This window comes from Archocentrus centrarchus, chromosome 17, assembly GCF_007364275.1.
Source record: "Archocentrus centrarchus isolate MPI-CPG fArcCen1 chromosome 17, fArcCen1, whole genome shotgun sequence".
Classification (NCBI taxonomy): domain Eukaryota; kingdom Metazoa; phylum Chordata; class Actinopteri; order Cichliformes; family Cichlidae; genus Archocentrus; species Archocentrus centrarchus.
This window is the reverse complement of record NC_044362.1, coordinates 3,876,913-3,903,882: the sequence shown is the minus strand read 5'-3', so window position 1 is coordinate 3,903,882 and position 26,970 is coordinate 3,876,913. Positions and strand designations below refer to the sequence as shown.

The window sequence follows — 26,970 nt, the reverse complement described above, 5'->3', positions numbered from 1 at the left end:
GTGTGTTACAACTGCCTGCTAATATTGCCGCTGGTGTCCCCGATCTGCAACCTGCACCTAGTCATCGCGTGAAACAAGTTGGTCATCAGCTAAATAAGGAACATTTCCCTCTGAGATAATGGTTATTAAATGTTAAATAAAACTTCAGTTATGCAAACTCACTCTCTGGGCAGTGTTTACATCACAGGAAATAGTATTTTATTTTGTATATATTCATTTTGTTTGCTTTGTTTGTTTTTTTTTAAACATCCTTTAAATATTTGCTCTGTTGAAACCCATAAAACCAGTTAGTCTTTCTGGGAGCTCTGTTTTTTTTTTGCCTACAGATCAATCTTAGGTAAATTGGTGATTGTACAGTAAATCGATGTGAATGGGAGTGCTGTATGAGTGGGTGTCTGTCTGTGTTACCCTGTGATGGAGGGGCCACCCTAGTGGGGTGTCACTAGCTTCCCTGTGCGCTTTCTTGACCACATTTGGAAACGTGATGAGGGAAATGGATAGAAAAATGCACAGAGTAGATTCTATGTCGATTCAAAATGAATACTGAAGATATTTAACAGAGATGTAAAAGAAGCATGGCTGAGCCAGTTTCAAAAATCTCTGCAGATAAAAAGAAATGATTTTTTTTTTTTTTTTAAATTGAAGATGCAGGTAGCAAGAATGAATAAAAGATGCCCCAGAAGATGTTTTAAAAAAGGTCATACCTAAATGTCTAGACAAAAGACAAAGACAGTCTGCACATATGATTAAAAAAAATCAATAGACAGAAACAGACTCATTTAAAATCTGACACACACACACACACACGAGCTGGTGCAGATCCCTCTCACCTGTAAATCTTGTATCTGGTAGAAAATCCCTGCTGGAACCTCTCTCTGAACTCGGTGTACTCAGGACACCTGTGGAAAGGACCCTTCTCTGACAGCAGCCAGTCCAGCTGCCCTCCGCTCTGCCTTGTGCTAAAACCCCATGGCGAGGAGCCGGAAGGGGCCGTGGAGGAGGAGGAAGATGACGAAGATGAGGGGGACGAAAGGGATCCATGCAGCGCCTTTCCACTGTGTCCCCCGCTGCCCACCTGTTCCGCTTGGGTGGGCCACGGCAGCCATACTAACACCCACGGCAACCATAGGAGCATCAAGGATGACGCCAACCATCTAGCAAGGCAGGCGGAGCCATGGGAGCACCTCTCTCTTCTCATTGGCCAAGGAGTCGCCATGGTCCCAGTGGTGATGTACTAGGGCACCTGGGACCGGCATTTCTTCTGACAGTCACCTCCCGCTGGCCTGAATAAAACAGAAATTATAATGCGCTGAAACATGTTTTGTACTGTGAAGGAATTTCTGTGAATTCATAGCTCGCTGTCACTGACAGACATTGTTGTCCACATATTGTGATTACGAAGGCAGCATAATGTCCCCCCCTAAGTGCTGTTTACCAAGTTAACATCAATCAAATCAGTGTGACTGTTTTCATGTCTACTCCGAATGTTAACATGAAAGGTATTCTCTGCATGTCTACGGCACACATAATTATTATGAATAACCATGATCAAATACTAAATGGAGGTTCACTTTTGCCGCTACAGAGAAGTTCAGTTGTCAAGAAATTACATTTACTTTGCACTGTTGCATTATGGATGCATTCGAGGTTGTATTTGCTTTTGTATATACTTGACCACAAAAAAAAAAATTATGTCTCTGCAAAGAGCACAAAAGGACCGCATCTGTCTTTGGGGCCTATGAGCAAATCGGCATCACTCTATTAGCCCGACGGGTGATGATCATAGATCAGAGGTTGGCCAGAAGAAAAAAATGAAGGAGTTCAGTTATAAAAGCAGCATTTTGTGGTGAGTAATAATGTTCATACTGTAGAGGCAACAAAAGCTTTATTGTCTTCTTGTCAGGTCAGAGGTCTCTCTCAAGCACATGCCTTCCACCATTATTATGTGTGTCAGAAGCTCCTTTCACAGAACGATGCAAACTTTTCTCAGGTCACAGACCGCAGAGCGCTTCCTGACATATGATTTCAACAGAGTTGAAAATAGTTGATAGAGAGTATTTCAATCCTCCTCTTATGCCTCTGTAATCATATCTAGTTTTTTTGATATCAGAGAGCTGTCCAGTCCAAAATAATTTTTACCACAAGAATTCCTGGCAGGTTAATCCTGCTGTCATCGAAATATATTCATTGGATTTGTGTGATGTAATTTACCTTTCTGATGCAATCACCACCTTTCTATTTCATTACCTTTACTCAACCTCCACACACTGAGCATGAGCTTCTACATGAATAAATGAAATACATGAATTATTGTTTGCTTGTCACCAGCGTCCTTCAATATGAGCTGTGTGTCAGGTGTAAACGTTACTACTGTATCTAGCAGGTCGACTCAGTAGTCGTCCAAACGTGCACGCAAAGTCTTTTGGATTTTTGTAAATTATTTATTCTTAATTAGCCTCCTATTTGTTGGGATTTTTACTTTCTTTGTTGGATGCTGAAAAAAGCGCCTAATGGAACAACTGGAGCACAGCGACCTGTCGTGTTTGGGCTCTTCAGTGGGCTTCGGGAACAGTCTAGCTACTTGTCGAAGGTGCAGAAACATACTGTGTTTCCTTTTCGGGAAAACAGATGTGGGAAGGGGTACAAGAAGCTCCGTGTGAGAGTAAAGCTTCCATTCACTGCCATCATTTGGTGTTAATGCAAAAAGGAGTGTGCCATTTACGCAGTGAGGTGGAAAGAAAAAGGTGTGGAGAAAGGCTAGCGGTTAAAAACTGAACTTGATATCAAATTTTGCTTCCTTAGCCGATATACTGGTGCAATGTGATGGATACTGGACAAGACACTAAATTAGAATGACGTGAGCTACAGTCAAATTCAAGTAATGTTCCAGATAGTTTCATAAAGACACCTTTGGTCCCATAGTACAACTTTTACCATCACTGCACTGTTTACATGATGTGACTAAAAGCTGCTCCAACACTGCAGTGAGTGAAGCCATGAAGTTGGTTTTTAGGGGTGTTGAAGGGACGGCTTTTCCTTCAAAGCACTGATTTTTTTTTTTTCTTGTGACTTGCTGAACACTGGTCTAAGTGCTATGCACAGGTAAACCCTCTCACTTGTGTGCCATTGCCCATGTATTTAGCCATTCATTTATACAGCGTATGAATTATACAGAGTCGCACAATAAACCTGACCCAGGAGTGCAAGGCGCTCTACAAAAGCAGCTTTTGTGACGGTGCTAATGTGATTTTAGCTGAAGCCTTCCTTTCAGCGTACTGTAGGTGCTTTTGGCAGTTCAGTAAAACGGGGGCATTTATTAAGTTGTCTGTTTTGAAAAAGACACTTTTCGCACTGAAGCCGAAGCTTTGAAAAGTTTATGAATGAAATGTCAAAGCACTTGATATTTCAAAACAAAAATCGCGGATTGGTTTCATAATGTGGCTAATGTAAAAATAAAAGCTATTGTGAAACAGCTTTTTTTTTTTTTTTTTTTTTTAAAAAGGGTAAAATGAGCTTTTAAAATGACAGCGACGTCTACTGTATAACCCTGTGAATGACTTCATAGTAAGGGCTGAAAGGGGAGCTAACAACACAGAGGAAAAAGTGGAGAAAGTACCACCGCAGTGACACGCCTGACTGCTTTCAGTTTCTTCATGATTTGTGTGTTTGGACAAGCATGTCATCACCTGCCTCCATACAGAATCGGAGGCATTAGCAGCACAGGCCACACTGTAATTCAAGTGTGATTTCCCAGCATCTAACGCCATACTACTCCTTCTGATGTGGCTTTCACTTAGTCAGCCCAGATGAAGACGCGCTGCTTTGACACCATCTTTAAGGTGACACTTTGAAAAGACTTCACAGTGCCCTTCAGAAGAGTCGAGGTTTGCTCTGCTTTTCAGCGGCAGTGACTGGGAGGACCGCTGAGCGGAGCCTTTAGGGACAAATCAGCATTTCAGAGCAGACATGTATTGTAAAGTAGCGGAGGAGGTGCTTTAAGTGGATTGGGATCTCAAGTATTCCCTGTTTATCTCACAAACAAATTAGAGAATTAATTTCAGGTGGATAAATGCAGGCTCAGACATGAAGAAACAATACTCGGGGTGCTGCATTTTTAATTTTCACCCGCTGTACCGGGAGATTACTGCAGTTTGAAAAGGCAATTAGCAAAGTCATCTGTCAAACGAATGTATTTATGCAACTAAAAGCAGGATGAAAACTTAATGAATAGGACTGTATACTGATGCTGTTTCTTGTACTGTTTGGCCCACAGGTAAAGCCGGTGTGCCAAATTTCGAGTTTTGTTGTGTCCTGAGAGAGGCCCAGTTTCTGTTTTGAAATAAGTCAGTCATGCATTCCAAGCTTAAGTGCCTGATGGAAGAAAAAAAAGGGAGGAAAAATTCTTCTATATTGTTAAGCTCAACTAATTCCAGTGCTGACAAATGCTAAATGCTACAGTACTCACAGTACTTCCTTACATAGTAAATACGATATTTGGCTCTGTTGTTGGATCCCAAAGATTCCAGAGAGCAGCAGCAAGAACAGATCATCAGTGCAATCAGATATGACACTGATTAAGTCGGATATACCATGAAAGGAGCAGATGGGGTAGAGGTGGATTGCAAAGCAGCTTACAGATGTGCAGCAGCTGCAAGCAGGCTAGAGAAGTTCCCTGATTTTCTAATTGGAGGTGAGGGCTTGCACTGAGGCGATCTGCCAGGATTTGTGCTGAGCTTGACTTTGTGGCCTGCCTGAAGTAATGTTCTGCTGGATTAAATACCTTTCCTGTCCCGGTTAGAAACATACTGTTGTTGAAGGTACCACATTCACAGCATCACACCCTCGAATCAAGCACACGTTTGTGTGTCTTTCCATCTCTGCACCAGCTTCTCTGTGGAATATAAGGTGTCCATCTTCTAACTGTGGTTTTGCTGTTTTATACATACAGTGGCCTTGAGTAGTCAGATGCACTGCAGCCTAAGAAAACACCAGCATGCAGAAAGATGCTGCAAAAGCACAAAAAACAAAATGTTAAATTAAAACAGAACGGAAGTAGAAAAAAAACCCCCCAAAAGCTCATAAAGCACAGCGGCTGGAACAGCTGCAGCGGTGACAGAAGCTGAAACATGTGAAGGATCGCACTGAGACGCACAGAAGAGAAGCCAAGGGCTCACTGATGATGTGAAGGAGAAAAAGACACAAGGTACGAATCCTCTGCTTCTTTTCAGCACGTCTCGGTGCGATCTGCAGCCGTTCTGTTGTTGTCTCGCCTAAATCATTTCCACTGTGTTTTGCAAACTTATTTTTTGTCTACTTCTGTTGTGTTTTATTCAGCTTCCATTGTGAGGTTTGTTTGTTTTTACTTCCGTTGTGTTTTGTTCAAGTTCTGTTGTAGGTTTTTTTTTTTCTACTTCAGTACTTCATTTTTTGTTTGGTTTGTTTTGTTTTTTTTTATACTTTTTTGTGATTCTGCAGCATTTTTCTATTTGCTGCTGTGTTCTTAGGTTGCAGTGTGTTTGACCTCTCGAGGCTACTGTACTCTAGCTTTAATACCTGTAAACACGATAATGTGATTTTAAGAACCATTAATAAGCCATCTTGGTTTTGAAAAGGCTTTTCATAATGTAAAAATGATATCGTGGAAATATTGTGGAATTTTAAAAGTAACCATACTATATACCATACATATACAAAAAGAGAGTAATAATACTGTGTGTGGGGAAACTGTAATAATGCTATAAATTAAAATATAGCAATAATACTGTTAAACATTTTTACAGTAGTTTACTGTCACTGTCAAATTTACAGCAACTCTTTGACTGTGTTGTTATAATTAGTGCTTTGCTGTTTTAATGTATCAAAATCTAATATTCTGATTGTAAAAAAAACTGAATAAGTTCTTACCTCAGTTTTAAGAAAGCTAAATATGCAGTAGAGAGCAGCTTACTGGTACATTAAAGTCAGATTAACCATTTAAAAACTAGCAGTTTTTGAACACCCCCTCATGTCTTTGCAATGTGCAGCGCACATGGACAATATACTAATCAGAAAGCAATATAATTGTATTATATTTATCATGAATATGGGGATCTATGTACGTCTCAAATCCTGAGCGTCTTCTGTCCACAAAATAATTTAGAAATTATTTCAACTCAGCTTGGCACAAACAGTAAGGAAAACTGTGTGGTCGATTATTTCTTTGTTGTAACGATGCTTCTTGGCAATAAATCTGATACCGTTGGAAAGCCTGACTCTTGTTTGGTGTTGCTTATTGGACTGGATGATTGAAGTCTGAAGAAACGAGACATATTGGCAATTTAACAATGTATTCATTTAACAGCGGCCTCAGCAGCATGTGGAAGAACCAAACACAGGCCACAACAGCCTGGCACCTCCTCCTCCTCATGCTGGTCACACTCTGCTGTGGGATGGCATCCCATCCTTCAACCAGCATTTGTCAAAAAGAACCCTTGCAGACAACATGCAAACTCCACAGAGGAAGACCCAGAGCCAGATGGTGGATTCAAACCCAGGACCTTCTGTGAGGCAACAGTGCTAACCACTGCACCACTGCATGACAGCTGGGAGAGGCTCCAGCCTCCAGCCCACGATCCTGAACTGGATAAGCGGAAGCAAATGCATGGATGGGAGTATCGTTACAACAAAGAATTAATCGACCAAACACAGATTTCTACAGTTATTTTCATGCTGATACAAATATTTTTGTTTTGTTGCTTATTTATTTCTATTAGAAATGTAGGACAGGCTCATTACTGTTAGTTAATGTTTACAGTTTACAGTGATATTCCTATTATTATTAATTGAAGGTTGCATATGAAAACATTTATGGAATAACAGAAAACAGACCACAAATACAGCACCAGTCAAACTGTTAATTATTACAATATGCTGTGTGAAAAAAACATAAATTGATGTATTAAAATTCAGCAGAAGAAAATTCTTTTTCATTAGCTTTATTCTATAATATAAGACCCTGATATTTATTTACAAACAAATGAAAACTATATTAATTAGCTAAAAGATGAAAAGGGAGTTCTTGACACCTGATTGGGGCATTTTATGAATATAAAGAAAGCTCATCCATACAAGCTGGCACTGATATTGATTCAGAGAGAAAGAAACGCAATAGTCTTCCACTCCAAGAAGCTGTGAGATTTGCCTTTCAAATGAAGTTCTGTAACTTCTTAAAACACCACCTCTCGCAGAAATAAGTGTTCGTCGTAACTGCCGGGCCTCCCTCTCCTCTGAGACTCCCCGACTAATTATAAAATGCATTAAACATGCCACAAATGCCAGCAAGACAATAGAGGGAAATTGTGAATTTTTGGCCCTGACATTTAATGTACGCCTTGCATTATTCACATACCCTTTGCGTATTTACCCTTCTCTGTAACCCAACCTGGAGGAGCGGAAGGTAAGTGAAGAAGGCACGGACATTTCAAATCCATACTGGAAGGAAAGGAAGGAGCTGGGGAGGATAAGGAGGGGTGTGAGGGCATCCAGGTGGAATGGAAAAATCGACCACGTGTCGCGCTTAAATAACATCTCAGAGATGACAGCAGAGTCAAGGGGGAACGAGGCTTATGTTTATTGGATTTTTTTCATCCCTTCCACTGGGCTTAGCAGGCAAAGAGTGTGTTACTCTACTGTGTTTGCACTAAACAGAGGGAAGAAAGGAGGGAAAGGAGAAAAATGAGAAACATGGGGAAACCTGGGAAAGACAAGAGGGGCGGGAAAAGAGATAGATGCTCACAGGGGAATGTTTATCTGGAAAGAAAAGGGACTCTCTGAGGAAAAAGCAGAAGAACTTTCTCCACAAACTTGCCACCCAGCTGCAGAGTGACCGAGGCAAAGGCTGAGGTGAAACGTTTTGACCTCCTGACTCATCCAAGTAATTTGTGCTCCAGTTGGGAGGGCAGAGAATTATGTGAGGAAGCCCGTGCCCTAGCTTTTTTTTTTTTTTTTTCCTGAGTCAGACAAAACACAACCATCATTTTTCTCTGCGGCACAGAACCTGAATCTGCAGCAGAATTCATCAGCTCGCTATCTGTGTGCTGCAATTACCACAGCTGGGATTCCTTATTGGATCTGACACACATATGTGTTTCATGGTCCGTTTGTAGCTGTGTGTGTGTGTGTGTGTGTGTGCGAGCGTGTGTGCGAGCTTGTGTGGATATGCTGCCAAGCACCTGGCTAGGCCCTTGGCAAACACTGAAGCAGGTGGAGGTCCATCAGCATTAGAGGCCAGCTGTATTCCTCAACCCCAGCAGCTCACTACTCACCTTTCAGCATTTATGCGAGTCAGCAGCAATAGCTGACCAGCTGCGCACCTGCTCCTACCCTCCCTGTAATTCAGGCTCTGAGGCCTCGAGGAGCGGGTGGGGTGGGGTGGGGTGGGGTGGGGTTAGTTTGGGGGGGCTTGTGGCAGGAAGAAAGCTAGCGGTGGAGAACTGATGCTAACAAAACAAGATGACAGTCAGAGAGACACAAACAGGGAGGTTGAGAGAGAGATGCAGAAGGAGAGACAGATGAATACAGAGGAACAGACATAAAGGAGAGGAAGAGAATGCCAGAGACGGAGGGGAGCACAGTTCCACACTTTGATGTGGGAGCTGAATAGCAAACACTGGCTGGAGGCCTGCGTGTACATTCACCAGGCTGTCTATCATTATAAAGAGTGTGCATACTTCTATTGCCTCCATGTTACCTGCACTGGTTTTTGCCTGAAAAACCTTTCCAGACATCATCATCAATGTCAGCCTACTTCAAACTGTGCCTGCTTGCTTTTCACAGGCCCGCCTCCGCAGAAACTTTGGTCAAACTGATCCTGCAGCAGTGGCCTGGGAAGCAGCCTTGAGAAGAACAAGAATGGAAATTTGGCATTTTGGTTGTTGGAGTGAGAGGGGGTGACTGTGTACCTGTTTACATCGATGGAGGACGTGTGACACAACAGCCACATCGAACAAGAATTCAGCTCAGTAAGACATCACTGCATTTTTCTTGGTTTGATCTCCCAAAGTAGGCGCCTAAAACACGTATTTAATCTTTTTATTTCATGAGATTCATGCAAGTGAAAATGAAGATGCAGCCTTTAGTCCTTTTTCACAATTTGGAGCAAGTTTCATTGAAATTAGCATGCTGCTATGAGTGTCCAAATCTTTTTAATGTAACAGTACTTCCACCAGTACTTCCACTATTTACATGATACAACTTTAAAAAACATCCATTTTCTATGTGAGGCATAATAAGCATGTTGAAAGGTCACCCTCCCTTTAAGCAAACTTTCTTCTGACTGCCCGTATGGAAAGTATGGGAAAGCACCGGCAAAGGTCAACTTTAATAAAAATGAGATTTATGCTCTGATATTTTTGTTCAACTGAATTTCATAATTAAAAAATCTTTAAACCAGTAATATTATGTGTCAATACGAGATATTTAGATGATAAATATTCCGAAATCAGCTCAACATAAAAATCCATCCAAGTCTTCCCACTCACCAAAGGCAGACACTCACTGGGCTCCATATCCTCAGCATCTATTTTCCAGACCTCTGCAATCTGTCTGCATCAAATATGCCTCTTCAACTGCCTCTTCATTCAGCAGGTTTGTGTGTGTGTGTGTGTATTGTGGAGTTTTCAAAGAAGCTTGCTGACCCCCCCCCCCCCCCACACACACACACATACACACACACACGCACACACAAAGAAGGACAAAACGTTGTGATTTAAGCATTAAAAATCTTGATCATCATGCTGAAGCTAACTCCCATAAGTAGCTGTCAGTATTTTATGAGGCATTCTTAAATCCATGCCACTCCCTTTCTTGACTAACAAAAACTTGTTAACAATCTAAGGACACGAGCATGATTAAGGATTAAGAGAACAAATGTGACCTGCAGTTAAAAAGTGTGCCGGATTAATCGAATGAGGGTGATGAAAAAGCGGGTATTAAAGGGCATCTGATGAAAAACAGAAAAAGCCTAACAATGTAATTGGCTTTTTTTCAGACTCACTGTGCCTACAGGCTGAGTCTGGTTTTGAATAAGCAGGTGGTGGGAACTCCCCTATGCACAACACACACACACACACACACACACAGGATTATGAAGTAGCAGAGCCAGCAATAATGTCAGTGCACAGCATAATGCCGATAATGTCGGGAGACACACTCTGATGGCCTGTGGTTAGAAACTGGAACCCCTACAAATTATATGCTGTGTTGGCTTCCAGTGTGTGTGTGTGTTCATGTTTCTGTGCAGCACATATTAATTCCATGTGTGTTAGTGTGTGTGTATATGATTGTCTTATCAGTGCATTCTCTGGCCAGTTTCCAGTTAGACAAACAAACAGCCATATGGTCAATTAAGACCCATCAATACCTCTGTTAACATCTATGCTTGCTGATAATTAAGAAAACAACAGCCTGTCAGCAGCATGCTCTGCTGAAAGTAATTTTGCCCCTAGTTACATACCTTGCCCACTCATGTGTGTTGGAAATGTTAGTAAATGCTGCTGTTGTTAACAACTTCCTCAATATGGCGAGCTTCGGCCGGATTAATCCTCCCAGGGGACGCCATGGCAAAAATTTGTAGGTGGTCTCCTTTTGACCCCCACTATCAATGGTTGCTTACTTAGACCTCCCAGGTCTAACTGAAATGATTAGCTGCTTAATTGTTTAGACTGAAAATTACATGGTATTGTATTTGGCTACAATTATTTAAGTCATATTTTCCTGGAAAATTGCAAAAATATGACTTATTCCACAATTTGCTGGTTTCAAGTTGTTTTTCTGAATCTGGAGTTAGGCAATGATGTCTCTTTTTTTTCACTTTTTCTCAGAATATTTAAATAATTATACTTGATATGAATGGCTACTGGCCACTGCAGGTAGCTTTTGAATTCTTCTCTAATTAAAATTTTTTTTTTTTTTTTGCAATGATAGAACCATGCCTGGGGTTTGCTGTGTGCTAATTACTTGACAAAAAGGCAAGGCAACTTCATTAAACACAACTTCAAAACAACAGTTGCAACAAATACAAACTCAGTATATAACATATAATATACCCTAAAACAACTGAGCCCTGGGACCAGATTTTATCCCAGGGTCTCTCCAAAGAAAAAAGTGAAGGAGGACTAATTTAATTACTAATCAGACTGTAAATATTTAAATAATATGTAGTAAACTTGGGGGGGCTGTCACAAACAATTGTCTGTGGATCAAATTTTTGACATTTTAAATTATGCAATAAGACCAGATTGTTGTTAAAAATATATTACTTCTCATATGAGTGATATATGAGGTCACTAAAGTTAATATTAAATCAAAACAATGTCGGACTCGGTAGTTTCCTCTGGGCCCCTCCCCAATCAGACCAGGAGTGACATGTTTAGCTGCATGTTCTCCTTGAATCGCTGGCTGTCTCAGTGGTGTCCATAGAGTGATGTGGGCTTTATAGATAATTGGGAAACTTTCTGGGGAAAACCTTATCTTGTTAGAAGAGACATCCATCCCACCAGCTCTCATTTCTAAAAGTCTGGCCAAATTTATTAACCCCGCCTAAATATGACTATCCAGGGTTGAGACCAGGAAGCAGAGTTGCAATCTTACATGCCTCTGCAGTGTCTCTCCTCCTGTCATGACCCCAAAACCCCATCCCCATAGAGACTGTGCCTGCTCCTAGACATGAAAATTAGCAAAAAAAACTATTTAGTTTCAGAATTCATCACAGTACAGAAACAGCATTAGTGAAGGTAACAAAGGATCTCATGGCCTCTGACAGTGGACTCATCTCTGTGCTTATCCTGTTGGACCTCAGTGCAGCTTTTGATACTGTTAACCATAACATTTTATTACAGAGATCAGAGCTTGCTATAGGTGCTAAAGGTACTTTGCTGCAGTTGTTTGAATCATATTTACCTAATAGATTCAAATTTATTCATGTCAGTGGGGAGACATCTTCACACCCTAGGGTTGATTATGGAGTTCCACAGGTTTCTGTGCTAGGACCAATTCCACATTGTACATGAGTCCCTTAGGTAGTATTATTAGAAGGCATACCATACATTTTCATTGCTATGCAGATGATACCCAGCTTTATCTATCCCTGAAGCCAGATGACACACATCAATTAGTTAAACTGCAGGAAATAAAGACATGAAGTCCTGGATGACCTCTAAGGTTATTGTACTCAGCCCCACAAATCTTAGAACATAGTATCTAAAAAAATATTTACTCTGGATGGCATTACTTTGGCCTCCAGTAACACTGTGAAGAATCTTGGAGTCATTTTTGACCAGGATTTGTCCTTCAATGCACATATGAAACAAATATGTAGGACCGCTTTTTTGTATTTGCACAGTATTTCTAAAATTTAAACATCCTGTCTCAGACTGATGCTGAAAAGCTAATTCATGCATTTATTTATTACTAGGCTGGACTATTGTAATTCATTATTATCAGGCTGTCCTAAAAGCTCCCTGAAAAGCCTTCAGCTGATCCAAAATGCTGCAGCTAGAGTCCTGACAGGGACTAGAAAGAGAGAGCAGATTTCTCCCTTATTGGCTTCTCTTCATTGGCTCCCTGTTAAATAGAGAATTTAATTTAAAATCCTTCTTCTGACATACAAGGTCTTGAATAATCAGGTCCCATCTGATCATTTAATCATTGTTATTATTAATCTCTGGCTCTCGTCCACAGTGTGTCTTTTGACCTGTCTCCCTCCCCTCACCCTCAACTGGCCACAACAGATGGCTGCCCCTCCCTGAGCCTGGTACCAGAGGTTTCTTCCTACTGAACTCCATCCCACTGTCGCCAAGTCCTTGCTCATAGGGGGTCATCGTCCAATTGTTCAGGTTTTCTGTTTTATTTCTCTGTTTTCACTGTAGTGTCTACCTTAAAGTGCTCTGAGATGACTGTTGTTGTAATTTGGTGCTACATAAATAAAATTGCATTGACCTGAATAATCAGGACATTGGTAAAATTACAATAACCATTAATGAATACAAGGATATATTTGGAGTTTGGGGTCCTAATAAATCACCTGGGCAAGAAAAACATATTCAGTCATTTAAGAAGCAGTGAAACAATTTAAATAAAAGTCCTGTACAAAATGTCAATAGCACAGTAAGCAGATAGTAATTTTCAGTTAGGACTAATAACATTCATAACTGTTAAAAGGACTGAAGGCTAAGAAAGAACTTTGCTTCTATTGTGTGCAGTTGAACAGCAATTCCTTTGTTAGGTCAAGGAATTAGGATTGTGCACGCATGTAAGAGAGCAATAAAACAGAATGCTTAGAATTTGGCAAATCTCTTTATCGCAGTGAAAATGTATTTAGAAGTAGACTATGACTAATACTTAAAAGTGGAGGTCATGTTTATTTTCTGTAGCATGCTCCATTACACAACATTAAACTCTTAAACATATAGTATTTACTTTCCAGGAGGACAGCATTGTCATTTAAGATGAAATTATACTATATGTAATGAAATACAGTGAACCCTCGTTATAACGCGCTTCACCTCTTGCAGCCTCGCTGTTTCACGGATTTTTTTAGTGCAGTTTTTTATGCTTTTTTTTTTTTTTTTTTTTTTTTTTTTTTTTTTTTAACAGTGTATGAACGCGCATCGTGTTCTGCGTCCTGATTGGCTATCAATCAATCTCCTCCGTCCCTCGTCTCTGTCCAGCACAGAATGTGTTGGGCTTGAAAACAGGTTTTGATCTTCTATAGTACTATATAATAATTGTAAAAAATAAAGCTGACTACTTCGCGGACTTCGCCTATGGCGGGTTATTTTTGGAACATAACCCCCGCGATAAACGAGGGTTCACTGTAATGCAAAAGGCATGTGGTTTGTGCCAGTGTGGGCTTCAACTGCATGGTCCAAAGCATGTTAACTGGTGCAGTGTAGGTATGAATGTATGCATGAACTGGTTATTAAACATACATACTTTTGTTGGTGAGCTGCAACTCAAAGTTCAAATGCTAGGAAGAGACTTTTATCAATTTTCAGTTGCTCTGCATCTGGAGTATTAAGCTCTCTTTTATTTGTCCTGTGGAACTTTGTTGACAGGTACTAAAGCACAGGTTCAAGAAATAATGGAAAAAGTAGGAGCTTGAAAATGCAATCAGTTGGAAGTTACTGATTACCTGACTAAAACTGGTATTAAGAATCAAGGAAACTATCTGATTCCTATCAGTTATGTCCGCTATAACAGGCTCTAAAGTGTGTTGATGACTGGATTGCGTAAAAGATTTAATACATTCCAAGGCAAAATTTGTCTAATACTTGGTTTCTTAGGAAGGTATTCTCATCTGTGGTAATCTCATATGTAAACTTTTATTTTTTTAAAGTAACCTCAGCAGACGTAATAATAATATTATTAAATTCATTCCACAGAGCATGAGTAGGAATCTTGTAATTGGTTTCCTTGTACAGTATGCTTTATTATACCACAGTTTGTTTATAACAGGTCTATCATCCTACTGTGTAACTGCAGCTGACAGCTACAGTGTGACTGTGTGATTCTTCTCTATTACGCTATTATATGTTAAACTACCACATCCTGTCTTTCGCAGGTTCCTCCGCCACAGCACTCCTCTCCCTTCCTCATCAGCCCCCCACCCCACCCTAATACAAACTCTCCCCCTCCCTCCTTGATTTTTTTCTCCATTGTTGAGTCAGATAATTACACAAGCTGCTCACCACTGAGTCAAGCTGCCTCATAAAGTCCCTATATGCATTCTGCAACATCTCCTTTATTAGTTGCAAGCTAGTTTAATCCTTTCCAAACAGGTCCACACAGAGAAAGCTGGGCTTCAGTTGATATTCTGCCAGCAGCAGCAGAAAGCAAATTCCAGTGACTGAAAGGACCATGGGGGGTGGGGAACTCAAATGACACCACCTCACCGCAAAAAAGGTGTACTTTAGGTTATTTATCAAATATACCCAGGAGGCACTTATGCCAGTACATACCTGTACATACCTGTGTTTAGCACACTTGTTTAGCATGTGGTTACAGTGCAGCCTAACCCTAACCCTAGGTTCAGTTTCCCAGTGACCTGGTGGATGTTAAACCTTTTTTTTATGCTGCACTAATTTGTAGTTTTTGTAAATGTTCTTTATAGTATTGACAATCAATGCTCAACTTTTAGTTAACCTTAGAAGGCAGTTTTGGACAAAATTGACTTCACAATCAATATAATTTCAATATGATATTGATTGAGCAGGATGTAAACAGTAGGCGGCTGTGCATAATCTGACCAGCACCAGCAGGCAGTAGAAAAACAAAGTAGGTCACTGGCAGGTGAAGAAGATGGAGCATTTAGTTTGATAAGTGGCAGGAGTTGAAAGCCAGGCCATAGCTAATAGAAGAGAAGGCGAATTAGGTGACCAGAAACTTGCCTTGCCGTGACTGCTGTGCTACAGTAAAGACTATTATAATTTATATAAAAATGGTCAGCACAACAGCAACCCTGTATGCACCACAAACTAACTGCTTTTAGATCTTCCACCGGTGACAGTCAGATATTTTACTTTAGTGACTGGAGCATGAATACCACTTCTGCACCACTGGCTTATTTTTTTCTATTTTTATTTTTTATTTTTTTGACTTCTCTCACTGACCTTTCATTCATCTTTATATAACATGAAAATTTCACATATCCAAAAAAAAGAAAGGCAAAAAAAATCTCTTATTGGAACTTTAAAAAGAAGCATTTTGTGTTTGTTTTTTCTAAAACCTAGCGGAAATGGTGTTTTTATGCCTCATTAAAGCTCTGTACCGTACCAGCTGTAGGCTGGCATGTTGCAGCTGCTGTGTAGTTGGCTCAGTGAGGTACCGTCAGAATGCTAACTGCCTCGGTAACTGAAGGGTGAACTTTTGTCTAAATACACAAGCTTACAGAGGAGAAATAATCCAGCAGAATTCAAATGTCATGACATACATGGCACTAACATAGAAGCTAATTACTGAATCACCCCAAGCTTACGCTAACTATAACTGGTGCTGCCTGAGACAGCAAGCTCACAAACAACATTAACAAGCGCTTGGCAGAATTGTCCACAGCTGAGTAAAGTATACAAGCAGTTGGCATATAATTGAGCGAGCACTGGGGCCCTTGTGGGCCATCGGATGCTTATCAGTCTGGCCACGTAGACTGCTGTGGCAGGCATGCAATTATCACTGGTGTAAATGTAGGTATAATGATCATTCCAACTATTACACTGATGAAAAGGCTTTGACCATAAACACTAACTAGCCACAGTGTCATTGTGATAATAGCTGGACTGACATACATTAGGACAGGCAAGCTAAGTCCAAACGTATGTAGTGCAACAAACGGAGGCCGCATTATGAACCAAACACATCCATCAAAGAGCTTTTGGAAGCTTCTGTGGCTGCAGATACTGTTTCAGTGTGAAATCACATTGGTGTCAAGAGGTTAGTGTTTTTAAGCCATTATTTGCTTTAGTTGTTGGAATGCCATTAGATAATGGCATAAGTCATGTCAGTTTGAAGGTCAATTAAGGGGCTGGTACATTCTGGAGGTGCTTCATAATCCTAACAAAACTAAATCTCTTCGTATTGTTCAAAAGCCTTCATAACGGTGTCATTAATAATATGTGAACTGACTCTGATGCCGTCAATTTGTGACACGCAGCAGCGGCCTCAGCACTGACCAGCAGCATCCATTAAGCAGTTGTGAGGTCACTTTTGTTATTTGCTAATACTACTAAGTTGACAACGACCAGTAATGAGGAGAATTAACCACAGCCATGGGCACTGCGTTTTAAAAGGATAAACAAACTGCTGGTCATTTACTGCTGAATAGGTCACTTGCAGCTGTCAGAGGACTTCTGATAATGCAGCAGACATCAAGGACAAGCCAAAGCCATGCAAATGGGCTGGACAGTTAAACAATTCTACATCTCACGCACTGTTACACATTTGCACTTATTCCGGTCCATGAAAGTAGAATAAAGCTCCTCTGGCAGTCAATAAATGATGATACTCTTGTGTAATTGCTGTGCTTTTTGTTGTAATGTTTTTCAGGCCAGCCACAACAAAAGGGCCCCAAAGCACTATTCATCATCAAATCATTAAGCTATTAGCACAATCAGTACTAATGTTTCAATTGATGGCACTATTAGAATAGCTTTCACTACTGACTCTGGGTATCTTGGTTGATGTCAAAGGAATGCACTAAAAGAACAGTTGGCGGAAAATTGAGCTGGCTTAAGCACTTACGGCCTATCAGGCATTGCCCGGCAGGCCATATGTGGACTAATGGACAGGCCGTGGTGTTAGAATGACTCTAGTGATAGAGGCGTTCCTCCTTCCTAAATAGTCCTGATCCACACATACAAACACTAACTCAGAAACAGAGGTGCACTAATTGTAATTCTAAACACATACTGCGTTGGTGCTCTGTAACCTCAGCTAAATTTTTATGGGAGTCAGTCACTTTGGGCTGCTGTGACCAGACGTTGGACACATGCACCCAGCACCTGATTAGAATAAAAATGAGAGGCTAATTATGCTTGGAGGATCTGCATGGTTCCAGGAAGCATGGCTTTACCTCAGTATGTTCAGCATAATTCAGATTTTAGTTAAAAGGATGAGATTTAGGAAAAGTCATCCAATAAGAATCACTTTCCAGTGCACCACATTCAGTGATAAAATGTTGCAATACCTCAATATTCAGTGGACAGCTTGCCATGATTTGTGAAGAAATTGGTTATTCCCTTATTTTTACTTTCATGCAGTCAACACTTTTGGATGAAAGTTACATTTCTTGGTGGATATAAAATGGATTTTAACATCATGTTCTTATTGCAGAGCATCAAATACTACTGTTCTGTTGGATGTTGCTGAAATCTCCAAATTACAGTTCAATTCAATTCAATTCAATTTTATTTATATAGCGCCAAATCACAACAAACTGTCGCCTCAAGGCGCTTTGTATTGTGGGTAAAGACCCTACAATAATACAGAGAAAACCCAACAGTCAAAACGACCCCCTATGAGCAGCACTTGGCGACAGTGGAAAGGAAAAACTCCCTTTTAACAGGAAGAAACCTCCAGCAGAACCAGGCTCAGGGAGGGGGGGTCATCTGCTGTGACCGGTTGGGCTGAGGGGAGAGAAAGACATGCTGTGGAAGAGAGCCAGAGATTAATATCAATTAATGATTAAATGCAGAGTGGAGTATAAACAAAGTAAATAAGGTGAATGAGAAACAGTGCATTATGTGAACCCCCCAGCAGACTAGGCCTATAGCAGCATAACTAAGGGATGGTTCAGGGTCACCTGATCCAGCCCTAACTATAAGCTTTATCATAAAGGAAAGTTTTAAGCCTAATCTTAAAAATAGAGAGGGTGTCTGTCTCCCGAATCCAAGCTGGAAGCTGGTTCCACAGAAGAGGCGCCTGAAAGCTGAAGGCTCTGCCTCCCATTCTACTTTTAAGTATCCTAGGAACCACAAGTAAGCCAGCAGTCTGAGAGCGAAGTGCTCTGTTGGGGTGATATGGTACTATGAGGTCTTTGAGATAAGATGGTGCCTGATTATTCAAGACCTTGTAGGTGAGGAGAAGAATTTTAAATTCTATTCTAGATTTAACAGGGAGCCAATGAAGAGAAGCCAATATGGGAGAAATCTGCTCTCTCTTTCTAGTCCCTGTCAGTACTCTAGCTGCAGCATTTTGGATCAGCTGAAGGCTTTTCAGGGAGCTTTTAGGACAGCCTGATAATAATGAATTACAATAATCCAGCCTAGAAGTAATAAATGCATGAATGAGCTTTTCAGCATCACTCTGAGAAAGGATGTTTCTAATTTTAGAAATATTGCGCAAATGCAAAAAAGCGGTCCTACATATTTGTGTAGCCCCTTAACTGGCAAGGGCCCGGTGACGGGCCGTTTGTAGTCCCTTTTATATGGCAGGCTAGACCCTCCCATTTTTATTGACACGTCATTCGGCCAATCATGTAACTGGCTGCACCAAATCACCTGACAAAGCTACGTGACGCCCTCTGAGTATTATTGGCTCTGGGAAACCCATTTCTTAACATGATTGGCCGAATGAGGTGTCAGTCAAAATGGGCGGGTCTAGCCTGCCATATAAATGCACTTCATTCGGCCCGCGGACCAGACGCAGCCGATTAATAGGCTATGAAATGGGTTGTTCAGAGCCAATAATAACCAGAGGGTGTTATGTAGTTGTTTCAGGTGATTTTATTTGCTGCCAGTTAAGGGGTTAATATGTGCATTGAAGGACATATCCTGGTCAAAAATGACTCCAAGATTTCTCACAGTGTTACTGGAGGCCAAAGTAATGCCATCCAGAGTAAGTATCTGGTTTGACACCATGTTTCTAAGATTTGTGGGGCCGAGAACAAGAATTTCAGTTTTATCTGAATTTAGAAGCAGGAAATTAGAGGTCATCCAGGCCTTAATATCTTTAAGACATTCCTGCAGTTTAACTAATTGATGTGTGTCATCTGGCTTCATTGATAGGTAAAGCTGAGTATCATCTGCATAACAATGAAAATTGATGCAGTGCTTTCTAATAATACTGCCTAAGGGAAGCATGTATAATGTAAATAAAATTGGTCCTAGCACAGAACCCTGTGGAACTCCATAATTAACCTTAGTGTGTGAAGAAGACTCCCCATTTACATGAACAAATTGGAGTCTATGAAATAAATATGATTCAAACCACTGCAGTGCAGTACCTTTAATACCTATAGCAAGCTCTAATCTCTGTAATAAAATGTTATGGTCAACAGTATCAAAAGCTGCACTGAGGTCCAACAGGACAAGAACAGAGATGAGTCCACTGTCAGAGGCTCTAAGAAGATCATTTGTAACCTTCACTAATGCTGTTTCTGTACTGTGATGAATTCTGAAACCTGACTGAAACTCTTCAAATAAACCGTTTCTCTGCAGATGATCAGTTAGCTGTTTTACAACTACTCTTTCAAGAATCTTTGAGAGAAAAGGAAGGTTGGAGATTGGCCTATAATTAGCTAAGACAACTGGGTCAAGTGATGGCTTTTTAAGCAGAGGTTTAATTACAGCCACCTTGAAGGTCTGTGGTACATAGCCAACTAATAAAGACTGATTGATAATTTTTAAGATTGAAGCATCAATAATTGGAAAGACTTCTTTGAACAGTCTAGTAGGAATGGGATCTAACAAACATGTTGCTGGTTTGGAGGAAGTAACTATTGAAGTTAACTCTGAAAGATCAACTGGAGCAAAAGAGTCTAAACAAATACCAGCAGTGCTGAAAGCAGCCGAACATGAAGAATAATCTTTGAGATGGTTATGAATAATTTTTTCTCGAATGTCTAAAATTTTATTTGTAAAGAAATCCATGAAGTCACTACTAGTTAACGTGAAAGGAATACTCGGCTCTACAAAGCTCTGACTCTTTGTCAGCCTGGCTACAGTGCTGAAAATGAGAAGAGAACATTACAGAGAATGTATCTTTCCACCTACACACTGTACATTGCAAGTTAGTGATTCTTATTTAAAGAAATACAAAGTACACATCAGGAGACCAGCGGGATGGCAGTGAAGTAAGTCATATAATTATCATTCAGGATTATTGCCTAAACCTGTGATCTCATGACAGTGATGCCAAGAGACACCTTGTGTGTAATTTGGAGATGCCAACAGCTTTGGCAAAATGGCAGCATTTGATGCCTTGGTAATGAGAATGGGCTGGATTATGACAAAATTTGGTACATAAATTCATACTCAGAAGAAGATGTTTTGTCACACTGGTGAAACAGTGGTGAAAACTTTTATGACTACGTACCTATAAACCCCGTGACATTAAATTCATCCTTAGATGGAGTAGCTGTGTTAGTATTTAATATAATTGGGCCTCACAGAGTCACTAGCATGTCTGCAATTTAGAGATTTGTTAGTGGTATTATAACAAAGTGGAAGTGATTGGGATCGACAGCAACTTAAAGGGGTAGCCCATGTAAAATTATACAGCTGGCACTATGCTGAGGCGCATAGTGCACAGCGGTCGCTACAGACCTCCAACCTTCACGTGGCCTTCATGTTAGCTCAAGAACAACGCATAGCAAGCGCCATGGAATGGGTTTCCATGTCGGTTAGCAAGTTGCACCTCAATCAGAAGCTTTTCAATTCAGTTCAATTCCATTTCATTTATATAGCGCCAAATCAAAACAGTCATCTCATGACACTTTATATTGTCAAGTATTGTATTGTAAGTATTGTAAACCCTACGGTAATAAGTAAACTGATTAATTAAAAAGTATACATCCAATTCTTGTTAAACCTTTTGGTTTTTAGAACTGAAAAAGCATCTTGGATAAGCGGTGAATCATCTTCAAAGATTTTGAGAAGTCCAGTCACCTGTTTTTCAGGCTCTTGAGACAGCTGGTGGGATTGTAGGACTGAATTAAAAGCAAGGAAAAGTTACACAGTGGTAAACATGGCCCAGCCTTTTTGAGACATGTTGCTGCCAGTGAATGCAAATCATCTATCTATCTAATCGCTGATTTAATTTTCCTTTGCTACTCTTGAAAACTCACTTGCACTCTGCTGCTCTATGCTATACACCATGCTATACTTGTTTTGTGGTTTTCTTTTTTTTAATTTACTGTGGGATCAGAAGTGCATTATGGGTTCACATTTTTTGTACGTGTAATGGATCACTTTTTAAATGAGGCTGACTTTATGGTGTTTGGTCACATTTACGCTGACAAGGGCTATGCCATCCCTTTTAAGCCCATTTCACAAGGTAAGTAATGGCTGCCCAAGGCTCATTCATCTCCAGTAAGTGGTGAGCAGGCAGGTGGAGAACCACAGGCTGTCTGGCATCTATAGAGCCACGAGTGTTCGTTCTAAAACTGTCATGTTTATGCTCAATCGGCGCTCTCCCACACAGCCACTCAGCCATAGCTTAATCATACAGAAGTTTCTTTACTTGACCTATGAAATGAAGGTCAATCAGAAGACGGCTAATAACATATAATAACAATATTAGGCTGTACTGAGTCATTAAATATTACAAGAGCAGGTCAGAGGAAGTAAACGGAAATGGGGGAATCAGTTCAGAACTTTAATCACATAACCTTATTGAGTACTCAAAAGCACATACTTTAATTAATTCTGTATTCTGTGCATTAAATGCTGATGTTGTATTCAGACATGTACAAGGTAGAATACTGGCATTGACAGTATGTGACTGCTAGCTAACTGATAAGTCTACATTAACAATGCCTGTTCCACTGAATGCTGGGTAGGATTTTCTGTGGAGTGCAGAAATACAGAGGATTATGGTCTGAATAGACAAAAATTGGTGTCCCAGATATGACATTAACATCAAAGTGGTGGAAAGCCCAAATTAATGCCAGTGTGACTTTCAATCACTAAACTGATTATGATGCAGTTTTCTTAAGAACCTCGTTCATTTCTATCCCATCTCATCCAGCAGCATCAACACTTTATCTGTCTTGGGTTACATACATAAAGTGCACTTTAAAAGATTTATCAAGCTGTGCAAAGAAATGGAAATGTACTGTCAGTAAACTTTCAGAAATTAACCACATTTTTTTTTTTTGTAAAGCTGAGTTCAGCCACATCCAGGCCCAATAACTGCCAGACCTGTTGAATCAAGAAATCACTTAAGTAGAACCTGTCTGTCAAAGTGAAGTAGGCTAAAAGGTCTCAAAAAGCAGCACAACATGCCACGATCTAAAGAAACATCTGAGAAACAAAGCCATTAACATCTATCAGTCTGGAAAGGGTTACAAAGCCATTTTTAAGGCTTTGGGCCTCCAGCAAACCTCAAATGGAGAAAATTTGAAATAGTGGTGAACCTTCCTAGCCTACCAAAATTGTTTCATAAGGACATCAATGACTTCTCCAGGCAACAAAACAGAACTGCATGCCTCATTTGCCTCAGTTAAGGTCAGAGTTCATGATTCAACAATAAGTAAGAGTCTAAGTAAAAATGGCATCCATACAGTAGGAGAGTTCCAAGGCGAAACCCACTGCTGACCAAAAAGAACACAAAGGCTCGTCTTGCGTTATCCAAAAAAAAATCTTGATGACCTCCAAGACTTTTAGGAAAGAATTCTGTGAACTGAACTAACACAGGACTTCATAAAACGATCATACCAACAGTCAAACGTGGTGGTGGTGGTAGTGTGATGGTCTGGGGGTGGTCTGGATGACTTGTCATAATTGGTGGAATCATGAATGCTGCTCTCTTCCTGAAAAAAAAGAACTATGTCCCTTGGGGGTTCAAGGGAGGGCTCTGCAAATGCTCAAATGTCTTCAGAAATTTCCATTTCACCAGTCATATCACCGGTGAAGTTGCTTGAAACCACAGATTGTATATTGCTTACCATCTTTATCCAGCCTTACTTTGAAGTCATAACATAGGGATAAATCCTAGCTTTGACTTTAATCATTTTTTTTCTACATCAAATTGTTTTTGGGCCCACACAGTGTCTGACGTACTCTTACTAAGCTTGCAAGGCCAGGCCAGTCAGCATTGGTAAACATAACATTCTGCTTTCATTACACTGGTATTTTGCGAAGACATTTCTTATTTGCTTTTGTTCTAACTTCATGTGGCCAGACAAATAACTGCTCTTTTCATCGTGCTCCTGTGAGCCAGATAGCATTCTTTCTCCTCCTCCTCCTAGTTCTTTTATCATTAGGTAAAAGGTTTGATGTAGACTCTCAATACATCACTTTGTTCTGAACACTCCATTCTCTCAAATAACCGCTATATCTGAGAGCTTTTAATAAACATTGTAACATCTGCTGCATAATTCAGAGGTGCTAAAACTTTTTTCTGTTCTGGACCAAAATGAAAAATGTAACAGTATCGCCTGGGTCCCATGGAGCCTCATTATTCATTGCCACTATTGTCACACAGGAACTACAGCAGAGGTAGGACCAGGAAATATAGTACATGTTTTTTTGTTTGTTTGTTTTTAAATAGTACAGCGCAACCTGATATACAATATGTGTGTGTAGAATGCTCTATATTGAATATGAAAGGGCAATAATGTATGACCCTATAACCATACACATCCTTAGTGGAACTATATCGCTTCTAGAGGTGCTCCTTAAGACAACCGTCTCATCTCTCCAGCAGGCAGCGCATGTTAACTCATGTGTCAATTGTACTTAATCCCAAGCATCTCAGCCATAATGCAGTCAGCTAGTGTTTGCATGTTATCTTGGACTATTTTGAAAAGAGTAAATATATATTTCTCAGATGAGCATGTTTCCCTTTGGACCATTGTAATAGTGCAAATTAAATCTAGTCAGCTACAAAGCATTTGAATTTGTAAAAGAAAAAAAAACACATTTTGGTGAGTCACTAAAAGAAGTAACTCAAGGCCTTTAAATCAGGATAAAGTTCATCATAGCTGTCCCTAGGGGCAAAAGAAGCCCCCTTCCATCTTTTACCTTTGGTTTCCAAAAGAGCGAGCTGCTGCTGGCCTACTGTGAAGGGAAAGGAATGATCGAGGGCTTATTTACCCTTCCAAACACTGTCAGTAGCAACCTGTCTCTATTAGTGGAGCATATTAGGAGCTTATAACAGTTCATTGAAATGTGTTTAAGCAGTCCCTTCATCTGTAACAGATGTGCTTCACTCTCCTTGGTCTCTCTCTCTCTCACACACACACACACACACACACACACACACACACACACACACACACACACACACACACACACACACACACACACAGCCAGTGTATCTCCCACTGCATCACAGACAGATTGAGCACTATTTCTTAATGATCTTTTCCCCTGGGATTCTATAGAAAACCATTTAGTTAGCAGTGCCGCTCCTCAATAAAGCCTGAAGAGGTCTTGTAATTGCTTCGGCAGGCCTCAGCAGTAACGCTTCATTTTGCTAAGCAGAAACTGCAGCATAAAAATGGCCCATCATGCATCTGTGCTGTAGTTAACCTCCAATGGGACCACTATGCTTGTTTTAACCTTTCCGGTCTTAAATTCTCATCAATCTAATGGGGTCAATTAAAACATACAAATGTCAGTCAAGTGTTTCCTCAGTCATCAGCAGCTACAGCTGAAATTATAGAGGCATTAAGTCACTGTTAACAATGCCAGTGATGACAGAAACGTGCAGTTCTACGGTCCAGTTCTCCCCTCTAGCACGTCTTGCCAGGCTTTATTTGTAACACAGTTCATTATTGCACACTGAAAATCATTTGGCTAGATCCTCTGTATTTTTGTGATCTTTGGCTTTAGGGAAATCCAGACCACATCATGCACGGTTAGATTCATATGGGGATCTTTTTGGCCATGAAATTCTACTAACCATTTAGTAGAATCTACTAAGAATTGGCCATGAAATTCTACCCAGTAAGACCCCAAACATCACAATATGCATACAAAGTAAATGCATGATTAAAAACAGAGCTACTGGTATGTTAGCTTATTCAGTCTGACATCTAAAGCCTGCAGAGTCCCTGCTATCGACTGGATTGCACCCTGTTCAGTCAAGATTTGTGACAATGGCCAAACATCGCCTGAAGCAAAGACTGATGAATCTTAGGAGGGTGCTTTTTGTTGACAACTGGTAAATGATCAGACATGGTGATGCCAGAAAACATGGCCATATTTTTCACTTAAAACAATACATATTTTTTAATAAAACATTGCCGCAAATACTTCTGACACTTGAGGACATCTTGAGTGAACAGTCACGGATAAACGTGTTGAATAAATGAATGCTGTTTGAAGGTCTGGTCCATTACCCTGATCCTGTCCAGTAGGACAAAACCTTCTGAGAGTTCAAACTTTAAGCACAAACTGGGAGCATCTATCTACTATTCCTACCTCATAAAATAATCATGAAACATCAACATGCTACAAGATATATGACTCCTATTAGAATTTCTGATGAGGTTCTTTATAACTGGTGTATTTCTTTGTACAATATGTGCATTACTAAAGGAGTAACACCTAAGGGAAAGGCAGAATATTTACTCTTTCCTATGATTAGTTATAAAAGAAAGATGTACCACCAAAGTACTCATAATGATGAGCACAACATATCATCAAGGGTATAATGGCTTTCATGTGACTGTGTGTACGTACACTGCTGAAGGAAATGTCAGCTACAAAAGAAGAAAGTCTCGCCAGAGTAACAGCCAGCACCCCAACAGCAGCCTGTCTTTTGTATCATAGAAAAGCCCAACTGTAACTTTTTCTGATTTTTATTAGTATTTAGGAACATATTAACAGGCAGTTTGGCTGAGACTAGAAGTTTGACCATTTAAATGACCATATCCTGATTGGGTTAGAATGCACTTTATGCATTCTACTTATGAAGATCAAGTAGCTTTTAAGCAAATGTCTACCAGTATGCTCCTGCCAAGCTATAATTATTATAATGAAGCTAAGTGTTCATGAGGTAATATTGCTCTCTCAAGTGAGTGAAGCTCAACAAAAAAAAGTACCTGCGTAAGTTAAAATCAGCATATTTATTGAGTCTGTTTCAAAAGCGGTATCATACAGTATTTAGAAGACGTAAGAGATTTATGAGGGAAGTTTTTGATGGCTGCCCCTCCCTGAGCCTGATTCTGCTCGAGGTTTCTTCCTGTTAAAAGGGAGTTTTTCATTCCCACAGTCACCAACACTCATAGGAGGTTGTTTTGATTGTTGGGTTTAGTTTGATGTTGCAACCTGATGTCATATTCTGGTCAGCCAGTTTGTGCTGCACAAGTTTTATGTCAATATTAATCAACACAACCGGCATTCATTGGTGTAGAGACCACTATCAATGAAGCTATAATAATTGTGTGCTGATTTGAGTTATACTTTTTCTTCTTTTACTTTGGCTTTCATTTTTATTTTAGCGCCCTTCCTTTCAGTTTCAGTTGTTTTGCTTTGAAATGCTAGTTCTAAA

The 26,970-nt window shown here is 40.2% G+C and overlaps 1 protein-coding gene across 2 annotated transcripts in view; it reads right to left on the bottom strand.

Annotated features, from left to right (window-relative positions):
• brinp2 (bone morphogenetic protein/retinoic acid inducible neural-specific 2) overlaps positions 1–26,970 on the bottom strand; it is a 236,099-nt gene that overhangs the window by 141,483 nt on the left and 67,646 nt on the right. For both annotated transcript variants that reach the window (XM_030752750.1, XM_030752751.1), the window contains exon 2: positions 831–1,283. In XM_030752750.1, the coding sequence (XP_030608610.1) occupies positions 831–1,216 (386 nt within the window). In that variant the 5' untranslated portion in view covers positions 1,217–1,283. The remainder of the gene's footprint in view (positions 1–830; positions 1,284–26,970) is intronic.